At 44.2% G+C, this 20,045-nt stretch overlaps 1 protein-coding gene across 1 annotated transcript; it reads right to left on the bottom strand.

The window, feature by feature from the left end:
- Nucleotides 1–1,022: 1,022 nt before the first annotated feature.
- Nucleotides 1,023–18,410, bottom strand: SERPINA9 (serpin peptidase inhibitor, clade A (alpha-1 antiproteinase, antitrypsin), member 9). Its single transcript, XM_006879197.1, has 6 exons — nt 18,391–18,410; nt 15,665–15,767; nt 15,253–15,364; nt 9,799–10,072; nt 5,603–5,750; nt 1,023–1,226 (listed from the first exon to the last, which is right to left on the bottom strand). Exons 1-6 carry the CDS (start codon nt 18,408–18,410, stop codon nt 1,023–1,025), a joined length of 861 nt encoding a protein of 286 aa, XP_006879259.1.
- Nucleotides 18,411–20,045: the final 1,635 nt, after the last annotated feature.

Genomic DNA, 20,045 nt, shown 5'->3' with positions numbered 1-20,045 from the left:
AAAAGAAAAGATTCTTTCATTGTTTTACAAACCCTCCCCCAGGTCCACTCCACCATGTAGCCATCGCTCTAGACTCCTGTCATGACAGAAATACCTAGGGACTAAGTTCTTTTAAAGCTTCCACCATCTCTGCAGCAGATGTGCTCTCTGATACCTTTCACCGTCGAAGAGATTGTGAAGCCCACTCAAATCCTAGGCATATTAAGGGAGGTAGGACCAGGGACCGGGGACCCCAGGAGAGAGATGTTTAGAACAACTGAGAGGAAGGATTTTTCTGGTATCCGCACATCCTATCCTCTGTGAAGGTAGGTGATGGCAGGTGAGTGAAAGAGCCAGAGCAGTGTTAGGTAAGAGTGAGGGAAGAGGCATGATGCATGGGACCCCAAGGGCATGGGATGCCTGTGACCCCATGTTGATTGCAAAACACATGACCCTAAGGGCTCAGACCCTAGTACCTACAAACCACAGGGAGGAAACTGGGCAGTCAGAGAGCGGTGTGTGTACATGTGAGTAGATGTATACGTGTATATATGTACACATGTATACGTGTGTATGCACTTCTGGTGGTAAGTGTGTATTAAGATGTGTGTGTGTGTATCCGCATACACAAATGGATGTGTAGATCTGTGTGAGTGCGTATGTGTGTGAGCGTCTATGTGTGTGATGTTTGGGAGTATGTATGTGAATGTGTGAGTGTGTGTGACTGTGTAAGTATGGCATTGTGTTTGTTTATGTGAGTCTGTGGGTACAAATATGTGTGAGTATGTGTGTCTTTAGGAGTAAGAGTGTGTGTGTTGAGTGTGTGAGGGAAAGTGAAAGTCTGTGTGTGAGTGTGTGGATACAATTAAGTGCGTGTGTGAATGTGTATGTCAGAGTGTGTATAAATGTGTGTATGAGTGAGTGTATGTGAATGAGTGTGAGTATGTGAATAAGAGTGTGGGAGGGGGTGAGTCCTTGCCACTGGTGACAAAGAGTTTGGATGGTGACCAGAAGTGCCCCCGTTGGTGGTCAGCACAGCTCTGCTAGGGTTTTGTGGGATCCACCACTTTCCCTGCCAGGAGCAGGTTATCAAAGATCTTCATCAGCACCAAGAAGGGCCTGGCAAAGGAGATGGTGCAGGCATGATGGATGGGTTTCTCCTTGGATCGGACTGTGAGCTTGACGTCGCTGGCTGCCGCGGCCTCCGTGCCTTCCTCTCCGACATCGAGCATGGACTTGTGGGCGGCCTACAAGGGAGGGACCAAAGTCAGCAGCTCACCCAGGACCGCTTTCCTTGTCGGAGCGTGGGGGTGAGGCTCAGGGAGCTCATTAGACTGAACAGAAGGACCATTACCTCGCCCCCCATCCCTCCAAGACAAGCACATCTGTCAGACGCTCGCCCCCACCCACCCCCCACCCCCGGGCCAGACAGGCTGGCAGAGCAAACTAAGATCAATGGAAAACAAGGTAGCGGGATGCCTGCAGGTACCTAAAGTGTCTCAGAGAGGAAACTTCCAGGATGAAGCTGCTGAACTAGAATGCCACTGATGCCCAGCTTAGAAGTCCAAGGCTGCAAGGATAAATACTGGGGCTCCCCCCTTGCTCAAGGCTGAAGGCCATTTTTCCTGCATTGAAAGCCTCAGGCCACTTTCGCTGAGGTGAATATTAAGTAAAAACCCATTTACTCTGGTTATTTTGGGGCCTAGCAGTCAATGGGACCTTTCAGTGCTGTCACCTCAGGAGAAGCATCAGAGTGATTCAGGCCAGTTGACGGGCCTGAGGTGGCTGAACAGAAAGCAGCTGTCATTGCTACTGGTCTGTTGGCTCTTCCACATGGAGCTGCCTGCTTTGAGCACAGAACTCTTGTTTGTTTGGGGTTTTTTTACTTTTAAACTTTTTTAATTTTTAAATTAGTTTATTTACAAAATTCTAATACATATTCGAACAAATTCTTTCCATTTACGTTACCCCCACCCCATCAAATTGTACAACCCAGTGATGAATCCCCTCTTCCTCCTGCACATCCACATCCCTCTGCTTCCAGCCTCTCCCACCCCTCCTGGATCCTTAGACTCATTCTACAATAATGGTCTTATACAATATTTATCCTTGTGAGACTGAGTGAGTTCACTCAGCACAATACTCTCCAGTCCCTCCCAAGTTAGGTAATAATTTACAAAGTTATTGCTCCTGCGGAGCACGGAGCTCTTGGAAGATCTATCTCCTTGGAATCAAATGGACCACGGGAACTTGAAAGAGCAGTTGGGAACTGCAGGGAACAGTGAGTTCATGTGAAGGGAGCAGGGGCAATTCTGAAAACAGAGGCTGAGGATGTTTCCACGACTTAAGGTTGTAATCAGTGTCAACAAGCGGTACCTGTAGGAAGTGTTGGCATAGTGTGTAGTCTGCTGTGTGTGTTGCCAACAACGACAAAAATGAGGATAAAGAAAGAAAACATTCAAACGGCACTAGGATGGGCAGAGGTTGGAATAATAGTGATAGAAAGAGGACATTGAGCGAAGTGAGAAAGCTTTGAATAAAAGATCTGCCTGAGGAAAGTGCAAGTCATATTTGGGAAAAAGGATGTCTGTCAAGCATCAGGACTGAAGTAGATGGTAACAGGAAGTTAGTTGCAGCACATGTAATTGAATTAACATGTTTCCAAATTTAGGCTCCCCCCCCCTCGGCATCTAGATCAATAGCCACAACAAAATTTGTGCTTGAGTTGTTACATCAAGGATTGACATTTGGTGGTGTACAATTTCTGGAAAATAGGAGGAGAAGGAAGAGGGGAAGAATGGGAGAAAAAAGGGGGGAGGGGAGAGGAGGAGGGAGGGAAAGTAGAGGAGGAGGAGGGAAACAAGAAAAGGGGAAGAGGAGTAGATGAAGGAGAAGGATGGGGCTGAAAGCCCACAAGCACGTACCAGAAAGATCTAGAGTTGAGTCTCAGCTCTGCCACTTGTGTGGATAGTTCTTTAGGGGTCATATGCTTCAGTGTCCTAATTCCTAATAATTCTATAATAATTCCATAAAAGATTATCCAGTGACTAGGTTAAGACCACACACAGCACATCCTTATGCACTTGTTAACAGTTTTGTTGTTATTGTGTACTGTCGAGTCGGAACTGACCCATAGCTGACTCTCCAGCAGGTTTTCAGAGGTAGTTAATTGCACAGGAGGAGATTTGCCTGGGTGTCATGTACTCCCGGGCTTCAGGGATCTTTGAGGATGTGCTAGGGGATGGAGATTAATCATGGGGTTGTGCAATTTGATGGGGATGGGGGGTGAGAGAAATTGGAAGAATCTGTTCTGGAAAACACTATTTTCAAGTTTTGTAAATAAACGAGTATAATAATTTTTTAAAAGGCATATAACAATTAAAAGTCTATACCTACCCAAAAAAAAAGTATGGAGGGAAAGGGAGTTTTCACTGTTCAGCTATTCATATAAACACTTTTCCTGTGTCCTCTCAAAAATATATGTTGGAATCCTATATAATGAATGTCGGGAATGGAATTTTCTTTGTCATGTTAGAGAGACCCTATCAATGGACCCTGTAAGTGTGACGAGGCCCCGTCAGTGGCAGGTGAACTCCATTGGTATAATTTATAGGACAATCAACCCCCCCCCACACCCCCACATCTTTGGTGGTTCAGATCTGCCAGCTGCCCGTTGAGAGGGGTAGTGTCCTGCCATTAAGATTTATAGCCTGAGGAAGTGGAATTGCCTCTAGGGTTTCTAAGGCTCTAACTCATTATGGAAGCACACTGCTTCATGTTTCCTCCTCAGAGACTCTTGTGGATTAGAGCCTCCCACCTGGAGCTTAGCCAAGTGGTTTCATCACTACAGCACTAGAACTCCTTAGCTCCAGAGATAAGGGAGCACAAAAGGTGGAAGAAAGAAGTTACATGTGTTAAGTCTGGACAAAGGCAGCCAAAGAGAAGAATGAAGCATTCAGAATTCAAATGCTGACCACCTTGACTGCTGCTGATAAGAAGAGCAAACAGCCTTGGCTGCCTGGCTGAGCTAGCAGGTGAACCGTGAATCAGAGTGGAATGTTCCTCCCTAAAGACTCTGCTATAAAAACCCTTCCTAATAAGTTCACAGTGTGACTTGCCCATTCTGCATCCCCAGAATGAGGAACTTCACCCAGGAGCTCCCCTATTCCCCCCCTTTAATAAAGCTGCATTAAGCTTTCTCTCGTTCTCTCTGATTTCTTCCTTAAGTCCACTAACTTAACAACATGGAGATCACGAGGGAACTAGAGGAAAGTGGGACCATGGAAGGTCAAAGAGAAGGATACTTCCTCCGAGCTGGCAGAGCCTCCTCTATACCTGACATCCACATTCAGGCTTCTGGCCTCCTATGTGATAAGGAAAAGAAGTGACTGTTTCTTAAAGAAACACTCACAATCCTCCTTGTTACAGCAGCACTAGGAAACTTGAAAGATGAAGGAAAGGTCTGTTACCTTTATCAGATGCCAGTGGGACCTTTCCACATCCCTACCCTGGAGCATGGAAGACAGGCTCCTTCAGGGACCCGAGGACCACTTCTGAATATTACCATCTACTGTCATCTGTCATCACCTATCCCGGAGGGTCATCTATGAATCAGGTCCAGCTTAATGACAGTGACTTCTGGAGCCAAGGAAGAGTTTAGGGTGGGGATCAGAAACCCATATACAGATAAGGTTTAGACAGATAATCCCAAAGAGATAAGGGGACTTCTTATCTGAATATACAATTCAGAGGTGGCATGTAGGCTCTCTGGGCAGTATTATTATTTTTGAACTCTGCTGGCCAGGAACACACCTCTACAGGGCACAGAATGACCCATGGGCAGCCCTCTCACAACCTCTGTGTAGAGTCTAAGCTTTAAGAAAGCATTGTGGCCTGAGAAAATGGTTTGTAGTATTTCTTAGTTTTTGAATTATGCTGAGTGAAATATCTCAGTAACTAAAGGACAAATATTGCATAGGGCCATTGTTGTAAAATGGGACTGACATCGGGGTTGAGGGAAGGCTGAGAAAGCGGGGATAAATAATGTTTACTGTATTGAAACTGATAAGGGAGTGAACTGTTTAAAAGGGATATATGTTTAGGTATTATTGTCATGACATGAGTCCAGCACAAAGGCTGCATAGTGGAGTGGTCTTGGGGGGGATTGTATAACAATGAAAGAATTTTTCTTTTACTTTTCAAATAGAAGAGCAGATTGTGGGGGGTAGGGGATGGTCAGGGAGAAAAGTGCAACAATGAATGCATGGAAACCCTCAGTTTCTGTAAACCGTCATTAAAATTAATAAAGAAAAATAAATTTTTTTTTTTAAAAAGAAAGCAAATGAGGCCCAATCTAAGATGAGCACGGGCTGAGTGAAGGGGGCATCAGTCAGCAGCTCTGCTGCTGAGGAGAGGCTTGATTCTCATAGACAGTACAAGGTGGCCTCTGTATCAGATGTCAGATGACCTTAGAAGCCACAAGAGTCAATCCTACTGCTTGTCAAAGAGAAGTCACCCACTTTTCTGGTCTTCTGTTATCAGTGGAATGAAAGCACACAATTAACCAGGCTCCACAAATCCTTCCCACTCAGGCTTTCTAAAATAGTATCATTGGCCAACTCACTTTGGAAATCATCAAGGAATGTTTCTTTGTGATTCCAGAAAAATCCGCCTTGGAGTCAAAGGCATCCTTGATGCCCATCTTCGGGAGGATGGTCCCCAGATCATAAGAGGCAGATATGGAAAATTTCGGCAAGAACACCTCCACCAGCCTGCAGAGAAGTGAACGTGAAAGGTGAGGTCAGAGCCCACAGGGTCTCCATCTACGACTCTATGTGACATTTTCAGACACTCTTCTTGTAATCATTGCTGATTATTGTAAAGGTGCTCAATCTGTTCAAGTCCAATAACCCAGGTTGTTCCAGAAGGAAGACTCTTGGTTTAAAAAATCTGGTGTGAAAGCTCCAGCAGATGGTGAAGGAGTCTCCCAGCAAAGTATGATTCAGAGCTCAGACTGTAGTGTGAGTGAAGGAATCTTTGTCAGAGGCTAAGGGCAGCAATGGAAGATAGCTAACACTTCTTGTCCAGAATTAACTCCCTCCCAGCCCTTTACAATATGATGTAAACAAGCAGCAAATCACAAACCAGTTGTTACTACGTCAATTCCAACTCCTGGCACCTCCATGTATGTTAGAGGATAGCGTTTTCGGTGACCAGAACCTTTTAGAAGTAGATCACAGTCTTCCTTCAGAGGCACCTTTTGTTCAATATCTGAGTTCTTGACCATGTGTACAACCCATGGACTCTTACTTCACACGGACTCTCACTTCTTAAGACAAACCCCACTAATTCTCCAGAGCAGCAGAAATAGAACTTCCTGCAATGTGGGAGACAGTGTGTGGTGCCCCAGTCTGGTAACCAGCTGAGTAGGTTCCTTGGAATCAAGGAGGGTGGTGCTTCATCTCACATACATGGGCATGTCGCTTAGGGGAGCCTATTCCTTGGAATGGGACATCATGCTTGGAGAAGTGGACGGTTATAGAAAGAGGAAGATCCTCTTTGAGATGGGTTGACACAGTGACAAGAGTAATGCTCTCAGGTATGTCAGAGATGACGAGGATGGCACAGAACAGGGCAGGGTTCACGTCTGTTGTTCACAGGGTGGCTATGAGACCTAGTCATCTTGATGGCATCTAACAACAGTCTCTAGTGACTTTTTTTTAATTATTATTAAATTTTATTAGTTTTAATGAACATTTACAGAGATTTTGGATTTTCATTCATTCATTGTTCCAGTGACCTTTGAGAACTTGAAATGTGGCTAATGTGAATAAGGGACTAAAGTTTTTACTTTATTTAATGTTAATGAATTTAAAGTAGAGGCGGTGGTCTCTACTTAGAACAGCTGTTCTAAGTAGACTTTGACGTAAATTCTTCTTCTTTAGTGGTTGTGCTGAATCCGGAATAAACACCCACACTTACCATGTACCATATATTACTGGGTGATAGAAGGAGAATTGATGCCTTTGAGCTGTGGTGCTGGAGGAGAGTGCTGAATATATATCATGGTCTGTTAGGAGAGGGTAAAGTCAGGCTGCTCCTTGGAGGCAAGGATTCTGAAGCTCCATCTGACATAGTTTGCATTTATGGAAGGAGAGACCAGTCCTTGGAGAGGGATGCCATGCTTGGGAGGGTGGAGGGACAGCACAGAAGAGAGAGACCCTCGATGAGGTGGATTGACTCAATGACTAGGGTAATGGGGGCATGTGTGTCAGAGACAATAAGATTGGCACAGGATAGAGCAGGTTTCAGAGCTGGTGTACATAGGGTCGCTATGAGTTGCAGGTGACTTGACAGCACACAACAACAACAACAACGTATTTTATTATAGGCATACTTGTTAACATCACACCCATTTAAAGACTATGACTTGGTTTATGAACTTGAAACACTTATGAAGATCAAAGACTATAGCCTTGAGTATAGATTGCTCCTCAATGTCAAGAAAGCCAATATACTCACAACCAGACCAAGGATTTCATTTTACTTGGATCCGTAATCAATGCTCAAATAATCAGCAGTCAAAAAAAATTTCAAATTTCTGGGTAAATATACTGTAAAGAGCTCTCTAGGGAGCTCATGAACAAAGATGCCACGGGGAAGACTAAGGGGCATGTGGCATAAGCCCTAGCGTTTTCTTACCTCAGATGCATGTGAAAGTTGGACAGATCAAAGAAAACGATGCCTTTCACTTGTGGTGGTGTAAAAAAAAAAAAATATTGACTATCCCATGAGTTTCCAGAAAAACAAGTAAATCTATCTCAGTAAAAGTAGATCTGGAATGTTCCTTCGAAGCAAGGATGACAGGGCTTCCCTTCATGCATTTGGACATGGCTTTAGGAAGGATAAGTCCCTGAAGAAGTCCTTCATGGTCACTAGAGTGGCACATCAACACAGAAAGAGAAAGAACTTCACTTAGATGGACTGACTCAAACACAGGAATGATCACGAGGCTGGCAGAGGCTGGGTGGTGTTTTGTTCTGCTGTGAATGGGATCACTGTGAGTCAGAACAGATTAGAGGCAGCCAACAACAACGTAGTCACAGTGCTTTGCACAAGATTGTGTACTTAGTGAGTCACTGAAGAGATTCTTTCCAGTCGTCCTCTGACGTCAGTGCCTGTGACATCTTACACCTCTGGCATCTCCTTCCTTCTCTGGCATATCTATCTCTCCATCTTTTCTGGTTCTTTTTTTGTTGTTGATACTCCTCAGCCTCCCGTAAGCAACGCCTCCTCTTCCCCTACCCAGCCCTGTCTGCTGTGAGAAACCAAAGTGCCTCTTCAGCATCTGAAGAACTCCTGGATCACTTCTTGTCTCTGTATCTTTGCAGTGTCATTTCCTCTACAGAGAACACCCTTCCCAAACTCTCCATGTTCATGGCCACTTCATTCTGGTGCTCAGATGGCAGCACCACCTTGAATTCTTCACCCGAGAGCAGCTGAGAGTGACTGTTATCTATTCAAATGGCCCTCAGCACTTGATCTGCTCTCTCTGCTACATCAGTCTTGTCTTTTTCGGGGTGAATGTCTTCTCTTCCCCCAGATAATGAACACCTGAGAGAGATACTTACGTTGAAAAACCCCCCAAGAGATGGAAAGTAAGACTTTGTTATCCCTTTCCATCATAAAATCAATACTTTTTATACTAGATAGATGACATAAATTATAATACAACTACTAACATTTATTGGGCATTGTTTATTCCCTGCATATTCTTAGAAACTCTTCATATAGTCCTGTTTACTTCTTTATTTTCCACAAACTATGAGTTTGGTATTGCTGTGGACTTTATTTTAAAGGTAAGCATCAATGTTTCCTTCTTTGCCTTTATGGAATGAGTTCCATCTGTTACCTACTGCTGTCAAGTTGGATTTGACTCCTAAAGACCTTTTAGGACAGGACAGAACAGAACTGCCCCCTAAGGTTTCCAAGGCTGAATATAGGAAAAGACTGTCACATTTTCCTCCAGAGAGTGGCTGGTGGTTTCAAACCCCTGACCTTTTAGTTATCAGTCAAGTATTTAACTATGTCACTGTTATTGTTATTGTTGTTGTTATGTGCTGTCAAGTGGACTGTGAGTCATAGAGACCCTATGTACAGCAGCTCTGAAGCGTGCCTGATCCTGAGCTAATCACTGTCTCTGACACACCTACCCCATGACCCCAGTCACTGTGTCAATCCACCTCATCTGGGGGCTTCCTCTCCTGCATTGTCCCTCTACCCTTCATAACATGATGTCCTTCTCCAAGGACTGGTCCCTCCTTGTAGCATTCCCAAAGTATGTGAGATGAAGCTTCAGAATCCTTGCATCCAAGCAGTAGCCTGGTTTCACCCTCTCCAGCACAAACCTGTTTGTTCTCTTGGAGGTCCATGGTATGTTCAGAACTTTTCTCCAGCACCACCATCAAAGTCACTAGGCCTTCTCAAATGAGTCCCCGGGAATCAGTATCAGCTGGCTGATGGAGCGTGCTGTGCTAGAATTTGAGTCTGTAGTAACCTGTCAGCTACATGAACCCAGACAACTACTTTCCTTCTCATAGTCTCAACTTCCTCATCTGTGAGATGAGGGGTAGTAGTATTCCCCATATGGCAATGACCATGACACTCAAGTGAGAATGTCTACTCACAGCATCAAACAGTCCGCATGCAGCTGGTGGTCAGTTCCCAGCTGTGACCAGCGGTTGGCATAGCCACCTCTGGCTGTACCTAATTCCTGGCCTTGGGATTAGGTTTCCCCAGGAAACGGATGCAGATGCCCACCTCTTCTGAAGCAGGCGGTCCCACTTCCTCAGGCGTGCTGCTGACAGGGCCTGTTCCAGCTGCCCCATCTTGCCTTGGCCAGGCAGGATGAAGAAGGCCTGGGCACCTCTGCTGTAATTCATCCGAAGCACAGAGCAGTTCAGCTCCAGATCCACCCCAAAATCCAGCTGCTGCACCTGGTGCATCATGGGGACCTTCACAGTGGTCGACTTGCTCACCGTGAATGGGGAAGCTTGACTTGTCTCTGCTGGGTCAAAGGGCTTCTCCCACTTGGCTAGTACAAAGAGAGAAGACAGGTCTTCATGTCAAGATGTAATTAGTGAGGCAACATAAGCAAAAAAAATTGAAGACTATTCAAAGGAATCTTGGTGGTGCAATAATTAAGAATGTAGCTATTAGTCAAAAGGTCAGTGGTTCAAACCCAGTACAGCGGAGGCAGTTTTTGAGGAGAACTTGCTGTCCTCCCTTATAATAAAGTGCTTATGGATATTGCAATCCATCTGTCTTATTTGCAATTGACTACAGAAAGAACACTTTGTGTTCTGTAAACCTGAACCTGAACCTGAGTCTGGGTCCAGACATGAGATTGCCAGCTAAGGAGGTGAAGGTGGATGGATCCTCCAGGTTCAGTGAGCCACTCCCTCTGAACTCAACCTCACAAACATCTTGCAGTCCGGAAGGCAGAAACCATCATGAAACTGTCTTGTAACGGAACAAGAAGGCATGAAGTTTCAACTAAAGAGCACTAGTAAAGGGTTAAAGTGGGCTCCCCTTCATCTCAATGCCCCTGTTCAGCAGGAAGCAGCCAGAGTCAGAACTCCTATTCCCAAATAGAGAGCCCACAAATAAAAACAACCAAAATCTCTTTGTAAAGAAGCCCTATTCCCCCAAGAATCACCCCAGAACGTTTGTCTTCTAGATATGACTTATCTGAAAAGAGGGGGTAATGGTGGAGTAGTATTAAAAAGTTCAGAATTCTCCAAATATATATCAGTTTAAAATGATATAGTTATAAAACTGATGCCAGTTTTCTCCAGCCTGCAAAACTAGTTACTCTGTCTTATAATTTTTATTGCCTTTCTTTAGTCATGTAAAATAGTTTGAGCTGTTTACCAGGAGAGGAAATGCATCTTTTCCTAGGTTAACATTTACCTCTTTGAAACTATTTTCTCCCCTGCCCCAGTCAAATGTAGATTGTATGTTAATCTGCCAGGATTATCTTAATCTACCAGGAAGGGAAATGTGCCTTTCCTGAATTAATAATACTTATATATGAACTGTTCTTTTTAAATGTAGCAATTCTGTAACTTTACTAACAAAAGTGTATTGTTAATTAAATTAGTATCTAACCCTAGTATGAAAACCTAATGACCACTCTCAGACTGGGAGGCCGATTTGAGAAGAACTTACTGTCCTCCCAGATCTGTAATAAAGTGCTTACGGATATTAGGAAAACAAAACAAAATAAAACCCACAAAAGCAAACAAACAAAAATGCAGGACAGGAGTAAAGACCTGATGATCAGCTTCCATGAACATGACAGCCTTGGGATTTCTATGGGGAATTTCTACTCTGTCCTGTATTGTCTTTGTGGGTCAGAACCAATTCCATAGGAACTCAGAGCCAACTACAAAGACACCCTAAAATCCTCTCAGAAATTTTCCTGAACACTGTAGCGGAGGTACTACCTAGGGTAATCAAGTTGAGAGACAGAATGAAGGATGGTAGATCCTTTGTGGAAAAGATATTTTCCTCAAAATGTTAAGTAATGTGATGCAGTAATTGCACTGTGCTATGGAATGAGTTGTATCCCCCAAAATATGTTCTACATATTTCAACCTTTATGCCTACAGCTTTAACTAAGTTTGAGAATGGGCTATGTGCTTGAAATGGGGTGTATAAGTAAAGGATATGTCAAATCAATCTCTTCTGAGATATAAAACTCAACTCATTGTTATCACACCAGAACTGATTCATAGCTGACCCTCCAGTGAGTTTTCAGATGTTGTAAGTCACAAAGGAGGAAACTGTTTATCTTTTTCCCTCAGAGCATCTGGTGGATTCCAACTGTTCACCTCTGGGTTGACAGGGCAACTTCTCTCCCAGTAGGGCACCAGAGCTCCCTTCCAAGATATAACAAAGATTAAATAAGCAAGTAAAAGAAGCAGAGATTGGGAGAGAGAGAAGCCATGAGAAGATGCTCAGGAATGGGTGCTCAGAAGAGACAAGACTTTTCCTCAGATTCACCAAAGAAAGATTTCTCAGCAGACAATATCCTGAGTCTGGTCTTCAAGTCTCCCAAACTGTGAGAAAATAAATTTGTTAAGGCCACCCATTTGAGATGTTTCTGTCAAACCAGCAGTAGATAGATAAGAGAATTTGGTACGAGAATTGGAGTGTGGGATATTGTTCTAAGAACTCTCTAACATGTGGGCAAAATTTTGGAATTGGATGATAGAAACTGAAATTGTTTTAAGTAAAGCATAGAATATGGACAATCTCTGAAAAGCTGCTACAGGGTTAGCCATGGGTCAGTTCCAACTCAGTATCATACAACAATAGTAACATAGGACACTTTGATGGCTTATTGGTAAGGAGTTGGGCTGCCACCCAAAGGCAGGCAATTCAAATCCACTAGCTGCTCCATGAGAAATAGATGGGCAATCTTCAGTACTACTTACAGCTCTGAAAACCCACTGGCATGTGGCATTCAACCATAGTAAAAGCTTAGATCTCTTAGACACTGTTTTAGAATGATAGGTGTCAAAATTCTGGTTAGGGCTCAGAAGGAAATGAAGAGAGCTAGAGAAACATCTCCATCATCTTAGGGCATCAGGGACAGGATGTTGCTAGAGATGAGGATGTTAAATAAGCTCCTCATAGGAATCTAAAAAAAAAAATGATGACTATCTGATTGTGCGGTGGAGGAAGGGTGGTGTTTTTTTTTGCATTGGCATAATTATGTTTTGTTGTCTGAATTTTGTTCAAATTTTTGGTGGAAGACAGAACTTGCAAGTGGTGCAGAGATATCTGGCTGAGGAAATTTCTAATCAAGATCTTAAAAGAGGTGTGTGTTTTCTCTTTGCTGCTTATAGTAAAGTGTAAGATGAAAGAAATAGAAATGAGCTGTGCTAAATGAAAACAACTTAAATATTTGGAAAATGCCAATGTATAAACCAAGGACATACATCCTAGAATGTTCATTAAAGACATGGCTACATAGTCTCTTATGAAAGAGATTAAACCTTTGACGGATGGATCTAACCAACTGCCATAATGGAAAAATCTATCGATTAGACTTAAGCTGGGGAAAGAATGAAAGGGATAATAACGCCCTCCTTTTGAAATTCTACAGGAAGAAAACAGACCAAAGAACATATATGTGTTGTTCTGTAGGAAGTAGAACCAAAAGAAAAATACAGCATGAGAATTAGAGAAATACTGGGAACTCTGGTGACCAAGTGACAAGAAGCTGCACTGTAATCCAAGAGGTATATGGTTCAAATCCACCAGATGCTCTGCTAGAGAAGGAGGGACAATTTCCTCCTGTACCAGTCAGATCCAATTTGATGGTACACACACACACACACACACACACACACACACACGAAAATAAAATAAAATGAAAACATTTTAAAAAAAGAATTAGAGAAATACCAATTCAAAAACTCTAGTATGCATGATGGGAGCTTTGGTGACCTAGAGGCAAGAAGCTGTGCTGCAATTCCAAAGGCACATGGTTCAAGGTCACCAGCTGCTCTGTCGGAGAAGGATGGACAATCTCCTCCCATCTGATTAACTGTCTCTGAAAACCCACTGGAAGGGCCAGCTATGGGTTAGTTCCAACTCGACAGACAGTACACAACAGTATGCATGACACAATGTTGCTTGACAGAAATGTAAGTAACTTGAAATACTTAATGATGAAGATTCATGTCTCTAACCTTCCATAGGAACTACTCCTGAATACAGACATTCTCAGAACTTGACCGTTAAACAACACTATGAGAAATGAAGTTGTTTTGGTGAATTGAGTTTACTCTATTTGTATCAAAACAGTCACTACCCATGAAGGCAGCAGTCAAGAAATTCGTAACATATGTTGCAAATCTGCTGAAAAAAAAAATCTATTCAAAGATGTCACTTTAAGTACTAAAATACACCTGGCTCAAACCATGGTCTTTTCAATCACCCCCAAATGCATGAAATGCGTGTAAAAGCTGAACAATATAAACAGAAGGCAGAAGGAGAATTCAAGCTATCATGCCGATGAAGAGTATTGATTATACTATGACCGTCAGAAGAATGACTAAAGCAATATTCAAGGAAGTACAGCCAGGATCCTTGTTAGATGTGAGGAGGATGGTGAGGGTTTGGCTCACTAACGTTAGGCAAGTCATCAAGAAAGGCCAATCACTAAAAACGGATATAAAGTGTGGTAAAACAGAGGACAGAGAAAGGGAGAAAAACCTTCAATGAGCTGCACTGACACAATAACTGAAACAGTGGACTCAAGAGTACAAATGTTCATGAAGCTGGTATAGGATCAGGCAATGTTCCAATGTGTAAAACACATGTATAACACGTTCACTACTTAGTGAGAGCTGACTCTTAGGCAACTATCAGGAAGGGCAACCCGTGCACTTTGGCAGCTTTGGCTTCTCCCCTTTGGCTTTATCAGGGTCGTCAGAGAGCTCTGAATTGCTCCTCTCAGCCTGCCATTTCCAGAACACAAGAACATCTATGGTGACAAGAAGTATTTCCTCCCAGCCCAATTTCTGGAAGTTTCCTTCCCATGAGTTTCCCATTTAGATCACTACTAAAACCTTATGATCCAGAACCAGGCTAGACAAAGAGATCTTCATGAGTTCTCTCTATAATTTCAGAGATGGATTGCAATCTATCCAAGGACATGCACCCAGTTAATTGCAAGGATAACTAGAAGTCCAAAACAAAAATCCCAAACCCATTGCCATCCAGCCAATCCTAACTTGTGGTGAGTCCATGCATTACAGAGCTGATTTAAGACAGGACGGTTCTTGGCTGCAATCTTTGTGAAAGCAAAGACTTCCTTCCATCACATTGATGCATAGATTTGAATTATCAACCTTTAAGTTAGTAGTTGAATGCAAACTGTTTGTGTGACTCAGAAACCATCCCATTATTGCACTCTACTGCCAAGAGTTTGTCTGCCTTGCACATTGACTTGGCCAAGAGGAGGTACAGAAACTTAAAATTGAAGCCAACATCAGGGAGTTCTGGTGGCCTAGTGGCAAGAAGCTGCACTGCAATCCCAGGGGTATGTGGTTCGAATCTACCAGATGCTCTGCTGGAGAAGGAGGGATAATCCCCTCCTGTACCAGTCAGATCTGATTTGATGGTACACACACACACACACACACACACGCGAATAATAATTTTTAAAAATTTGAAGCCAACATCCCAGAGTCTTACCTTTAAAGAAAACGTAGTTCACCATAACCATGAGCGTCATGCCATCAAGGCCTCGAACCAGGTCCACGATCTTCCCCTTGGTCTCCTTTTCCACATAGCTGTTGATCTTCTTCTGGGCAGCGGAGAGGTTGGAGAAATCTGTACGGAAGACTCTTGACACATATAGTCTCCGGACATTGTTCAGAAAACTTGTCTGTGGCTGTAGTTCCCTTTTGATGAAGAGGCCACTGCCCATCTTCAAGTCCAAGTCTTTGCTGGAGACATTGAGGGAGCTTACCAGTTGCTGGAAGCCCTGATGGATGTGGGACTCTGTGATCTTCTGAGGGTTGAAGCCCAGGCCCTGCAGGATCTGGGTCTTGGTGGTTGAGCCGGCCCCCAGCGAGAGCATGGCTAGGGCTGTGGAGATACTCACAGGGGAGAAGAAGATGTTCTGCAGTGAGTCCTTCACAGCCAGCCTTCGGTAGAGGTGGAAGGCGAAGTCAGTGTTGACGGAGGACACATGGAAGGTGGAAGTCCTTTTTGTGGAGGGAAGGCAAGCAGATCCCCCATCGGGGTGTCTGGATGGGAGTCCACAATAGATTGATTTGCAGAGGCCAACAATTACAAGAACTCGATAAAAGGACAATGCCATTCTGGAAAGAAAGACGTCTGCAAAAGAGGGAAAAAAACCATTGGAGAGACAGGAGCTGGGTATCCAGATCCAGAATCCAAGACACTTCTCTTAGTCATAAAATAATTGCCATCAAATAAATGTCAACTGAGGGCAATCCCATGTATGTCAGAGCAGAAAAGAGTTTCCATTGGCTGTGACCTTTTGGAAGCAGACAGCCTGGCCTGTCTTCCAAGGTTCCTCCAGATGAACTCAAACCATCAATTTGTTATTAATAGCCAGCACTTAGCCACTCATGCCCTTCAAGGGCTCACATCTTTGCTCCAGACACTCCTCATCTCTTCCTTGAGCAGCCCTGAAGTCACCTGCAAGCATCCCTTCCTGCAGCCTTGTTTTCTTAGACTGTTCATGTCAGGTCAGGACTCAAGGTCACGAGTAGAAGACACAGACCACATGCACACAGAGAAGAGACAGACCAAGATGTTACCTTCTCTAGTGGACACTGGACTCTATGGCCAGCAGGCTCATTCTTGCGTGTGACTGAAGCAAGAAAGATGTCCTGCATTTGCCCTCTTGTGCCATTGTCTGGAGACTTTGTCCCTTGTCCCCGGAGAACAGATACAGAGGTAGGCTTGACCGGGTGCCATTTAGTGCCCACACAAGGGTTTCAATGTGCTGAGAACAATGGGAGGCTTCTCTGATAGGAGGAACTGGGTGAGAGAGACATAGACACAGAGAAAGAGAACAAGTGTCGTTTCCTAGTTAAAGAATATTCTAGGTCTAAGGCTTTCACTTAGGCAGCAAGACAGGAATTGAAGCAACAAATACTTCTCCCAATAGAATAGTCTCCAAATGACTGAGGTGAAATTCCCCAAGTGGCAGACAGAGGTGACACCTCCTCAATACGACAAACCTACCAGGATTTGCTAATTTCTCCTCTCTGATGCTTCACTTACCCCCAGTATTTCTGTGTCTATGCTATTCAGTAGCAACGGCAAACTGCACATGGTCTACCGCCCTGCTCAACCCCCGTGCCCTGTTCCAGCACACTGTGCCCCTACCACCTCAGTGCCCTGGCAGCGTGATTCTCTTAGAAGGCCCTTCTCCTTCCTCATGGGACATTCCATCTTCCTTATTCTTGCAAAGTCTCCTTAGCCTTCTCTGACTCCTTCCCATGGCTCCGTCATTCTCTCCCTTTTCTCCTTTCTGACTTTTTTTATCTCATTGATGTCTATCTATAGACTACAGACCTTTTGGAGATTACTACCATTTATTTATAGTGAGTTCACTCATTAGATTTGCTTGAGCATCTTGACGTGTGCCAGCTGTGTGCACTATGCGAGGTATTGGGATGCCAATGGGAGATGCTCAAGTATATTATTGCCCTTGAAGAGTTTTCTGGAAAGGCACATAATTAGCAAATGTTATGAGGTATGAGAAGGGCTCTGTTAGTCTATACGGTAAGGATTTGGGCTGCCAATCCAAAGGCAGTGGTTCGAACCCACAAGCTCCTTTGTGAGAGAAAGATGGTCAATCTCCTTTTGTGTAATTTACCCACTGGAGGGTCAGCTATGACATAGTTTCAACTCAAGGGCACATAACAACAGAGAGAACAACATAAATGTATGAAAAGTATGAAGAACAGTCTTAGTGAACACTTATCCCACTGTCAGGAAGGATTCTCAGGGCCAGGGACTGCAGGGTGATGAAGAAGAGGAAGAAGGGAGGTTCAAGCACAAAGCCCCTTGCACAAAGTCCCTGGGAGTCAAGGTAGGTTTGAGCACACACACAAAAATGTTTTGTGAAACAAAGTCAGAGCACCAGAGAAATTTGGCAGGAAAAGGAAATGGAAACTGGGGGACACATATGAAGGTCACATCGACCTGACCCTCAGCTCTGGATGGATCCCCCTTAGGGTTTTATGCAGAGGAATGACGCCAACTCAGGTGGGTGTGTCAGTGGTGGCTCTAGCCCCTCCCAGAGCAGTAAATGCACAGGGTAGGGACACACCAAGGAAAGGTGCAATTACTTGAGGTGGAAGCATGTTTACAACAGGCTTACAATGAGGGTGGAAGGATATAATGAGGGAGGCCATTAAGTAAATCACCTATAGGAATGTGGGGCTGAAACTCTAGAGGTCTATCTGCTGAGGACTTCCCTGCAGACTTTGCCCACCAAGATGACAGGAACACAGGACCCTCTGGGCATCTGTTCATGGCCAGCCCCTCCTCTTCACAGTCTCCTTTCCACCTTCGTTCACCTGTCACCTGTTCAGCTCCTCACTGATGCCCCAGATCCCACCACTCAGACACACTGCAGACTGACTGAGCTCTCTAGACACAAATCTCGTTGTTTCATTCACTTATTCAAATTCCTCAAGGCTCTCCCATTGCTCTTGGATGAAATATCCAGGTTCTTGGTATTTCAATTCTTCTCTATTTGACCCCACTCTCTGCCCAACTTCTTCAAACACTTTGCTCCACTTGTTCCAGTTTTCTGAATAGGGTGATTTCTCTCAGCTCACTCACCCTCCTTTGCCTTCACTCATCTTCTTATCCAGTTAGGATGTCAAAGAACTTCACTTCACTACAATTCCTTGCACTCTGTGGGGATTTTGGATACTCCCTTTCGGAAAGGATCTAAGCTAGGAAGAACTTAACATCTCCTCTAATTCTACCAAGTACTTCTGTGGGAGGTAGTTTGTGAGGCAGCTTGGTCCACACAAACATGTATTCACACTAAACTTTATCTACCTGCATCTTCACTACACATCATTGATTGACTTACTCTTCTATTTTTATCATCTCCAATCCTTAAGTATCTGACTCCCTTCCCTACTTCTAACAGGTTTGTGTACACACACACACACACAGAGAGAGAGAGAGAGAGAGAGTAGATGCTCTTACCTTCTATCACATACAAAAGCAACATCGATAAAGGATTAACTTCAGCAAATACATATTTCTCCTTCCTCCAGAGCCCATTTCTACCTCTCCATCTCCCTCATTCTAAAGTCAATCAATCCCACTGTCCAAATTTAAGGAAACACCCTTCTAACCATCTCAGAACCTTTTTTTTTTTAAAAATTATTGATTTACTTAGAAAGTTCATAAAATTTGTATACATTGTTTTTCACACCAGATCTTCCACTTTTGCTTTCCCCATCTGAACATGGAAATTGCATATGACCCAGCTATTCCACTGCTTGGAATATGTTGTTGTTGTTGTTTAATGCCGTCGAGTCATAGACGACTCATAGCGACCCTATGAACGAACAGCCTGAGCACTGTTCATACATAGAGTTTCCAGAGGCAAGCCATTTTGGAAGTGGATGCCGCTCTTGCTTCCAGGCTTGATTTAGTCGGGAAGCTCCAGCCAACACTGTGCACCATGGGTGCCCATTACCACGATTGGCACATCACTGTCACAGGCTTCAGCATCACAGCAACCATGAGTTACCTCTGTACAGCAACACACAGACCAGTGCTATACCACCTAGAAGAATGTTTGACAGGAAGACAATTTGAACCTGGCTGAGGGCCACAGGTCCGAGGGCCCTTTGGGCTTAAGGCCACCTCCTGGTTCAAACCCTAGGCCCAGGCTGGCTAGCCTCACTCCAGGGACAGAGCAAACCTGCACATTCCCAGAAAAGCAGTCCACTCCAAAAGTTGCCACGATTCCTGCACTCCCACCACCACGCTCTCGCCTTCTGGCAAGGTGAGCTTCCCATGAGCCTGTGAAGGTGCCAGCCAAACCAGGAACAACATGGCCGCTTCCTTCCCAGCTTCCTTCGGCTTAAGGCCGCCTCCTGGTTCAAACCCTAGGCCCAGGCTGGCTAGCCTCACTCCAGGGACAGAGCAAACCTGCACGTCAAACACATTCCCGGAAAAGCAGTCCACTCCAAAAGCTTGCCACGATTCCTGCACTCCCACCACCACGCTTCTGCCTTCTGGCAAGGAGAGCTTGGAATATACCCTGAGAAAATGAGAACTGAGGCACAAGCAGAGATTTGTACACTAATGTTCACAGCAGCGTTATTCACCATTGCAAGAACATGGAAACAGCCCAAGCACCCAACTACAATGGAGTGGATTGAGAAATTATGGTACATTCACACAGTGGAATACTATGCAGCACTCGGAGCAATGATTTTGTAAATTACTACCTAACATGGGAGAGACTG

Source organism: Elephantulus edwardii, unplaced genomic scaffold (genome assembly GCF_000299155.1).
Source record: "Elephantulus edwardii isolate Elephantulus edwardi_28Jun2011 unplaced genomic scaffold, EleEdw1.0 scaffold00002, whole genome shotgun sequence".
NCBI classification, from domain to species: Eukaryota; Metazoa; Chordata; class Mammalia; order Macroscelidea; family Macroscelididae; genus Elephantulus; species Elephantulus edwardii.
The sequence above is the reverse complement of the archived record's forward strand: the minus strand, read 5'-3'. Positions and strand labels throughout refer to the sequence as shown.